At 52.9% G+C, this 9,344-nt stretch overlaps 1 protein-coding gene across 2 annotated transcripts in view; it reads left to right on the top strand.

The window, feature by feature from the left end:
• Window positions 1-437: 437 nt before the first annotated feature.
• Window positions 438-9,344, top strand: part of ERN2 (endoplasmic reticulum to nucleus signaling 2) — a 20,593-nt gene continuing 11,686 nt past the window's right edge. For both annotated transcript variants that reach the window (XM_032605050.1, XM_032605049.1), the window contains exons 1-8: window positions 438-521; window positions 2,133-2,238; window positions 2,571-2,604; window positions 2,816-2,888; window positions 6,743-6,815; window positions 6,954-7,061; window positions 7,388-7,489; window positions 8,759-9,023. In XM_032605050.1, the coding sequence (XP_032460941.1) occupies window positions 438-521; window positions 2,133-2,238; window positions 2,571-2,604; window positions 2,816-2,888; window positions 6,743-6,815; window positions 6,954-7,061; window positions 7,388-7,489; window positions 8,759-9,023 (845 nt within the window). The remainder of the gene's footprint in view (window positions 522-2,132; window positions 2,239-2,570; window positions 2,605-2,815; window positions 2,889-6,742; window positions 6,816-6,953; window positions 7,062-7,387; window positions 7,490-8,758; window positions 9,024-9,344) is intronic.

Genomic DNA, 9,344 nt, shown 5'->3' with positions numbered 1-9,344 from the left:
CATTTCTCAGTAGAGGCCACTGGCATAGTAACAAAGAGCACAAGCTCTGAGGTCAGACATCTGAATCTGAATCCCAGTTCTGAGCCCCAGCTGTTACATGGGGAATGCTGTAAAGATTAAATGAGTTAATGATGGATGTAAAGCACTTGGTACAATACTTGGCAGGTGGTACATTCTCCATAAGGGCCGCCGTTGGTAAAATCCCTTTTCCAGGAAAGCTCAGAGCCATCCCTTGCGGGGTGACCGAGGGGTGCAGGTGTGAGTGCGATGGGAAGGGAGGGGAAAGAGCAGAATTACGGACTGAGGTTGCGCCCCGGCTCCTGCGCGCCCAACTGGCCCAGCCCGGGGCGGAGTCTCTTCCTGCTGGGCGGGAGCCGTGCGGTCCCCTGGTGGCCCCGGGGACCAGGACAGCTGTGTGGACGCCGTCTATGCGGGCTATGGCGAGCGCGGCCCGGGGATCCGGCCCTTGGTCCCCGTTCCTGCTGCAGCTCGCGGCGCTGCTCGGGACGCTCTGGCCACAGGTGAGAAGCGGGCGGACGCGGAGCCTCCAAGGTCGGGGCCGGGGTCGCAGACGGCTAGGGCGCGGCGGGACCACAGCGGGCGCCTCTCCCTCCCCCGGGTCCGGGTCGCCCCAAGGCGGCCCCTGGCCTGAGAAAAATTCCTAGCTTTGGGGAGTTGCCGGTTGCCCCACGAGCTGGAGAGACTTGCCCGCGCGGAAGAGCGCAGGTAGACCCAACACCCCGCGCGTCCTGCAGCATGGGGGTGGGAGTGGAGGGAGGGGACCCTCGCTTTCCTGCCAAGCCTCGTAAAACTTCTGGAACCCCGGCTTCCTTGGAACTTAGGATCCACTTGAAGGTCCTCTGTCGAGAAATGCGCCCATACAGACAAATCCAGGCGGATCACAAGGCTCCCCCCCTTACCAGTGACTGGACCCCTGATTCACAACCTCTGGGATAAATAAGCCGGAGGTATGGGTATCTGGTGCAGCCTTGCCAGGAGTGGAAAAGCCCAGTCTTACAGAAATGCAGTGAGAAGGCAAAGCCAGGACTAGAATCCACGTGTCCAGCCTGGAGTCCCCAGAGCAGTTATTGGGATCATAGAGGCACCTGCTCATGCCACTCCGTGCCCACTTCCAGCTCAGGACCCACCCGATGGTTGCCAAGTAAGGATGTGCGCACAGTCTGGCCAGATCGCGTGTTTCCAGAAAAAATGAGAAAAAAACTAGAAATGAGAAAAATGAGAAATCTTGATTTTTTTTTTAAGTGAAATCTTTCCAATTTTTAAAAACTTGGTAGCTAATTATAAACGACATTTTAAAAATGATGATGGTCAAACGAAACTCAGCAGTGGGCAATCAGTCCGCAGCTTCTTCTCCAGATCACTCTCCCTCCTGCCACACTGCTGATCACAAAACAGGCCCGGAGAAGAGAGGACCCGAAGGAAGTTTCCTGACTCTACTTCAGAACCATTGGCTTGGCCCCAAGCCTGAGGGTCCTGGAGCAGGATGTGGCCTTTGCAGGGGTGCGGCTAGGCCACCCGGATGTTAGGGTTCCTGCTAGGAGCTCAGCCCCACCCTGTTTGCTCAAGGAAGGGCTGGAGCAGGTGAGTTAGCCCAGCAGGGGCCAGACGCAGGGCAGCACCAGCCCTCCCTCCCTTGGCCACCCTCGCACTTGGTCCAGGGGGCCTGGCACCAAAAGCAGCTGGGCCGGTCTGGGGAGACGGAATGGGTTGGGGGAGGCAAAGGAGAAAGGGACCCGGCACTGGAACCAGAGAGATGGTGGTTCAAGTCCCGGTTCTGCCATTTATCTGTGTGGCTGGAGGCTAATTACCTAACCTTCCTGAGCCTTAGTCTCCTTCACCTGTGCAATGGTGAGAATAATAGCACCAATCTCTTAGGGAGGCTGTGAGGGTTACTGAAGTCCTTTTGTAAAGGAGCCAGGCCCACCGGCTCCCACCATAACCCCTCTCTAGGGTCGTGGAGATCAGTGGGTGGAGCCAACAGCTTCCCCAATCCTCCTTCCTTCTTTCTCTGTTTCCCTCTAGGGGAAGGGGAGTCACAGCCAGCCCTGCCTGGAGCAAGCACTAGGGTGATCCCAGGCCTCTTAGAAGAGGTGACTTTGTTTCCACTGCAGGTTCAGACCTTCACGCCAGAGAACCTCCTGTTCGTGTCCACCCTGGATGGAAGTCTCCACGCACTGATCAAGAAGACAGGGGACTTGAAGTGGACGCTGAAAGACGGTAAGCAAGGGCAGTCACTCCTCCCTCCTTGGATCTCGCGTTGGGGGGAGGTCACCTTGGCGTGGACGATGAGAACATGGGGTCTAGAATCCAATAAGCAGGTGTCCGCAGGCAGCTTTACCACTTACCAGCTGTGTGACTTTGGAAAAGTCACTTCACCTCTCTGAGCCTCAATGTCCTCACCTGTAAAATGGGGCCTCACAGAGTTCTTGGGAAGATTACATTACACTCATGACAAATGCTTGGCTTGGTGTCTGGCACCCAGTAAGCACCAATGTGAGGTATGCCTTTCAACAGGGAGTCTACTCATGCCCATGTCCCTGTCCCTACAGATCCCATCATCCAGGGGCCAATGTACGTCACAGAGTAAGTGGACCCCAAGGAGCGGGCAACTGAGAGATGGGGAAGCCATAGTTGCCTGGAGGGGCGGGTGGGCTGGAAGTAAGGGAAAAGATTTGGGTCTGGAGCTCTGTGGTGTCTCCTTCGAGGGTGGGCCCCTACTGGCAGGGAAGTTGGAGGCCCTCTTGGAACCAGGGGGTGTGCACCCAACCTTCTCCCGTTCCTCTCTGCCCCACAGGACAGCCTTTCTCTCAGACCCAGCTGATGGCAGCCTGTACATCTTGGGGACGCAGAAGCAACAGGGATTAATGGTGTGTTTCCTACAGTGCTTGGGATGGGTGAGGGTCAGGGCTTCTGTTAGCCAGAGCTAACAGAAGGGTGCAAGGCTGTATGGTCAGAATCCAAGTGTCCTGCAGAGGGTGAAGTCTGAGAGCACTGGGGGAAGGCTGTCTGGAGGGGTCTGTTGAAAGGGGTTGGTAGGGTGACTCTGGCTGTGTCTGCAGAGCAGGCTGACCGGATGACTGTCAGGCCTCTGAGGGTGTCACGTGGGGTTCTCCAGGGGACTCTGAGGGTTTTAAGGGGAAACCTATGTATCAGTTAGCTTGTGCTAAATAACAAATTGCCCCAAAACTCAAACATAAAATACAAACAATTTATTTAACTCATAATTTTGTGAGATGACAGTTTAGGCTGGACTCAGCTGGGTGGCCTTGACTGAGTTTGCCCAAGCATCTGTGGTCCGCTGCCGGTCAGCCGGCTCTCTTTCTGAAAACTGGTTGGTAGTTGGCTGGCTTTTGATGCGGGCAACTGGACCAGGGGTCTCTCATCTTTTAACAGGCAAGCCTGGGCTTGTTCACATGGTATCAACAAGGGAGCCAGAAGCAGCAAGAGAGGGCGAGGCCAGTGTATGAGCATTTTTCAAGCTTTGCTTATACAGTCGTCCCTTGGTATCCACGGGTCAATCATCTCCCACCACCAAAATCCAAGGATGCTCAAGTCCCTTATATAGAATGGCATAGTATTTGCATATAACCTACACGCATCCTCCCATATACTTTATTTTTTTAATATTTATTTATTTACTTTGGCTGTGCCTGGTCTTAGTTGTTGCATGCGGGATCTTTATTTAGTTGCAGCATGTGGGATCTTTTAGCTGCGGCACACATGCGGGATCTAGTTCCCCGACCAGAGATCGAACCCGGGCCCCCTGCACTGGCAACGCAGAGTCTCACCCACTGGACCACCAGGGAAGTCCCCCTTCCATATACTTTAAACCATCTCTAGATTACTTATAATATCTAATACAATGTAAATGGTATGTAAATAGTTGCCAAGTGTGCGGCAAATACAAGTTTTGCTCTTTGAAACTTTCTGGAACTTTTTTTCCCCAAATATTTTCAATCTGCATTTGACTGAATCTGTGGGTTCGGAGCCAGCGGATAGGGAGGGCCGACTGTATCGCATTCGCTAAAGTCTCATCAGCCAAAGCTGGTCACGTGGCCAAGCGCAGAGTCAGGCAGTGTCAGAATTCTGACTGTGCCATGGGATGCCTACCAGGATGGTCTTACGCATGAGATTTAGGAAACCGAATTGGTAAGAAATGTTAGTATGTAAGCAGGCAAGGTCCCAGCAAACAGGTGGCACACTACAACGGGAGAGTTTGAGGCGGTTTTATTAACGGGATTCCTTACAAAGGTGTGGGCCGAGGTAGGAAACCACAGGGCAGGGTGCTGTGTCCTATGGCCCATACCGTGGGGTGCCATTTATCAGCCCTAAGCTCAGAGGAGGGGAAGGATCCAGAGGGGGGCTTGAGGAGAGGACCACCTGGAAGGAGCTGAGGCCTTTGGGGGAGGGACACAGCCAGCCCTTGATGACCCTGTGGAGAGGAGACCCAGGAACACTCGCCCTGATTCTGCCCCCTCCCCGTATCCCAGCCCCCGACTGGAAGCCAGAGCACAGGGCGCCCACTGATGGAATCTAAACAAGTATGTCTCCCATGGGGAGGGCCGGGTGGAGAGTGGACCTCCAGTCCATCCAGCTCTGGGGGTCATCACTGGGTCTTATGGGCAGGTGTGGCGGTGAGTCACATCACTCTCCCTGCATCTGGGATAAAGTCCAGTCGCCCTGACAAAGCACACCAGGGCCAGCTCACTTGTGCCGTCTCTTCACTCACCTACAGGCACCCATGCCTGCACACACCTGCACACACACCGATCAACTTATTGAATGTGCCAGCTCTGGGGCTTCACCCAGCTTGTCCCAAAGAGTCTGGAACCCTCTTCCATTCTGCCTCTATTTCCCCAACTCAGTCAGGATGAGCCGCAGCACACAAATCTCCGTGGCTCCATAGAGCTTGCTTCCTGCTTACAGCGTGTGACCAGCGTTGGTCCCCCGGGGGCTCTGTACACTGTGGTCTACTGGAGACCCAAGCTGTTAGACACTCCACCGCAACCGAGGCTTCTCAGTCACCAAAGCAGAAAAGGAGAATGAGGTGAAGCACACCTGGCTCTTGTAGTATCCACGTGGACCTGGTCTCTTCTGCTCCCTCCCTCTGGCTAAAGCAAGTCTCATGGCTGGGCCCACTTTAAGCAGGAAAAGAAATATAATCCACCAGGAGCCCAGAAGAAGAAGCAGAATATTTGTGAGAAGTGCTCCCCTTCCCCTGCCTGTTTCCTACTCACCCCTCAAGTCCCAATTTAATAACCAAACTCCTTCCCAATCCGTGATCTTGCCTCCAGCTGACCTCACTTTCGGCCACTCTGCCCCTCTCCATCCCCACTCCTGGTGCACTGGCCTCCTTGCTGTTCCTTAAACATGCCAGTTGGTAGGTGGCCCTGCCGTTGGCCTCAGCATTCTGTCCCTCTGCCCAGAGCACTCTCCCTCCACATGACCCTGTGGCTCACTCCTCCCTTGGCTTGGGTTCTTACTCCCTAGCTGGGCTATGTGAAATCACATCTCAAATCAGTGTCTATCCTAGTTCTCTGAGTTTGTTTTAATATTTACCACTACCTGGCATTATGGTTTATGTGTTTTTGTTTGTTTATTATCACACACACACACCAGAAATGTAACTCTGTGCAGAAGCGCACTTGGTCAGTCTTGGTTACAACAGAGTCCTAGCACCTGGCTAGTAATAGGTGCTCATTAAACGGTTGTTGAATGAATGAATAAACAACTGAACTTCTTCCATCAGTCCATCTTCAGTCCCCCACATCTGCATCAGGTACCCTCAACTTCATGTGCTCCCCCTGTCATGCACTAACCGTACCAACTATAGGTTGTATGGACTTCTTTTGTTGTCCATCCTGACTGAGCCCCCGGGAAGTCCCGACTCTCTTTCCCTCAGTACTTGCTTGTGCCTGGGGTGCTGTCTGGCAAGAGCTCTGTATGTGGAGTTTGGGGATCTTTTTCACTTTGATATAATTTCAAATGTAAGGAAAAAATGCAAAGATAGTTCAGAGCAATTGTTTATTCCCTTTACCCAGATGCATCAATTTTTAACATCTTATCACTTTCACTTTATCATTCTCTCTTAATAGATGGATAACATTACACATGTGTATATAAAATTTCTTTTTCTGAACTATCTGAGAATGAGTTGCAGACATTATGCTCCTTTACTCCTAAAGCGTCATTGTGTATTCCTAAAACAAGGATTTTCTCCTACATAGCCTGAGTGTAAATTATCAAAATCAGCAGATTTAACATTGATACAATAGTGTTATCTAATCCACAATCCATATTAATTTTGTCAAGTTCCTAATGGTGTGCTTCATTGTTTCCAGTCCAGAACCCAAACCAAGATCACCCCTTGCATTTGGTCCTCATGTCTCTTGAGTGGAACAGTTCCCCAGCCTCTCCAAGGCTGTCATGGCCACTGAAGTTTTCAAGTCTCAGCAAGTGTTTTTGAGGTGGTCAGGCCAGCATCATGTGATCAGGTGGCATCTTGGCACTGGGAGTGGGATTTTCTGCAGCTCCTTAAGTTGTTGTGTAGCAGAGTGGTTAAGTGTGAGGGAAACTAACTGGCTACGCTCAAGGCCTGGCTCTGCTACTTACCAGCTGTGTGATATTAGCCACATTACTTAGCCCCTCTGGGAATGGATATGATAATAATTGTACCTAACGAATAGGTTGTATGTGCTTCTCTGCTGTTTCCACTCCCCAGAGACTGCCGTTCACCATCCCCGAGCTGGTTCATGCCTCCCCCTGTCGCAGCTCTGACGGCGTCTTCTACACAGGTAAGCATCTCTCAGCCTGGAGTCCTGGTCCAGCAGGGACTGGACCTAGGTCAGGACAGGCCAGCTAGGCACAGCACGGAGAGGCTGCACACCCTCTCCAGGCCATCTTGAGAGTGAGCACATTTCCCACCTCCACAGGCCGGAAGCAGGATGCCTGGTTTGTGGTGGACCCTGAATCAGGGAAGACGCAGATGACCCTGACCACAGAGCGACCCTCTACCCCCCGCCTCTACATCGGCCGGACCCGTGAGTCAGGCCCCAGCTGCTCCCCGAGCTCTGGGCAGCCCCGCTTTTGCTCTGCCCAGGCCTGGCAATTGCTATCCACGCTGGGTCCAGGCCAGTCAATCACTCTGTCAGTCAACAAACACTTCCCTGAGCACTGAACAAGGAGTGGGGGACACAGAAGTGACCAAAACAGACCTGGTTTCTGCTATCCTGATGCTGCTTGAAGACTCTGGCCTCCAGGCTGGGTGCTCGGGAAGCCCCCGCCGCCATGAGATGATGTCCCCCGGGTGGGAGTAGAGGAGCACCTCGTGGGCGCTCCTGGTAACCCTGCTTCTGGGTGTCCCCAGAGTACACGGTCACCATGCATGACCCCAGGGCCCCAGCCCTGCGCTGGAACACCACCTACCGCCGCTACGCAGCAGCCCCCGTGGATGGCTCACCTGGGAAATGTGAGTGCCTCCCTTCTCTGGCTCCACCTTGGAGCAAGGTCCCCAACTCAGGGAACCCTGAGTGGTATCCACGACCAAGCCCCACCACATTCTGACCCACCTGAACTCCTGAGGGACCCCACGTACTGAATGACGCACCCTTGACAGACAGCCCTAAGTGACCCCTCTCGACACCCAGCCTGACCCTCCTGTACCCTGAGCAGCTCTTAACATCCTAATTCCTCTGCACTCCCAATGAGCCCAGCCAGGTCACCCTGGGTGCTCCCCACCTCCTGAGTGACCCCAAACAACCCCTGCACACCCTGAGCAGTCCCCCAAATGTTGAACGACCCCTGACAGATGACCCTAAGTGACCTCCCCCAGACTCACCACCCCCTTGATATTATAACTGTCCTTCCCTATGTTTCCTAAAACTGTACAAATGTTAGATTTTTAATCTTTGGTAATATGATATTACAAAGAAATTGCCTCTTTTCTTCTGTTATTGTTCAGCTCAGTCATCTTCATATATGCTTAATCCTTCTAGTCACTTGGGTTATTTCATCTTCTTCTTTTTTATTTTTTTGTTTCATTTCCCTTGGTATATCAGTGTCTTTGTTACTGGTTTCTAAGAACTCATTTATGACTAAGGATGCTGACCATTTGTCAGGCAATGCAAATGAAATGCCATATTTTATTGCCATCAATTTACTATGGTGTTTTAGTTGTATTTTAGTTGTGTATTAAAATATAATCATGTTGTGTTTTTAAAAAAATAATAACTCTCCTTCCCAAATGCCTGAGTGACCCCAAAGGTGCCCCAAGCCACCCCTCAGACCCTGACTCCACCATTCCACGTGAGAACTCATGCAGGCGACCTTGACACACCACAGGTGACACCCACAGGGCCCCTGGCTGACACCCTTCACCTTCTAAATGACTTCCACGCTACCCACATGTCTCCAGACCACCCTGATTGACCAGCAGCCAGACCATGACTGACTACCCCATATCCTAAGCGACAAGGACTGATTCACACACCTGAGTCGCCTTTGGATGACCATGACTGACCCCCTACGTCTTACACAGCTGCCAGTTGACCCTGATCAAAGTGACCCAGTGAACTTCCTATGTGCTGATTACCCTCCAGGTGATCTCACCTGACCTCCATGTACCTGAGTGGCCCTCCTGATGGCCCACCCTCAGAGGAGCTTCCCCACCTCAAGATGCTCCGAGGTGCCTCAGGTCAGGGCTCCCTGACCACATCTCCTCAGCCATCTTTCTTGGCAGACACGAGCTACCTGGCATCCTGTGGGATGGGCCTGCTGCTAACGGTGGACCCAGGAAGCGGGGCGGTGCTGTGGACCCAGGACTTAGGTGTACCTGTGGTGGGCATCTACACATGGCACCAGGACAGCCTGCGCCAGCTGCCCCATCTCACACTGGCTCGGGACACCCTGCACTTCCTTGCCCTCCGCTGGGGCCACATCCAACTGCCCGCCTCAGGCCCCCAGGACACCGCCACTCACTTCTCTGCCTTAGACACCCAGCTGCTGTAAGTGCCCATACCTGGGGACTGGGGAGGAGCTTCTGCAAGTGTTGTAGCCCAGGTCCAATGGGCAGGTGTGATGTCTGACCATGACACGCCAGTACAGCTGAACCAGGGGTCAAAATATTTCAAGCAGTTTCATAAATAAACAGTGCCCTGCACCACCCCCCATGTGCTCCCAGGACCCTCTGGCTGGCCCCACTGTTCAGCAACTGATAGGGTAAAGTCTGGCCTAGGAGGGGCCTCCATGTCTCCACCCCAGTGCTACAGCGGGCACCTGTTAAGCTTGGTAGGTACTATGTGTTTACTGATTGTTAAAAACTTTAA

This window comes from Phocoena sinus, chromosome 15 (genome assembly GCF_008692025.1).
Source record: "Phocoena sinus isolate mPhoSin1 chromosome 15, mPhoSin1.pri, whole genome shotgun sequence".
In the NCBI taxonomy this organism is placed as follows: domain Eukaryota; kingdom Metazoa; phylum Chordata; class Mammalia; order Artiodactyla; family Phocoenidae; genus Phocoena; species Phocoena sinus.
Note: the sequence above shows the minus strand (reverse complement) of the source record. Positions and strands in the feature narration are given on the sequence as shown.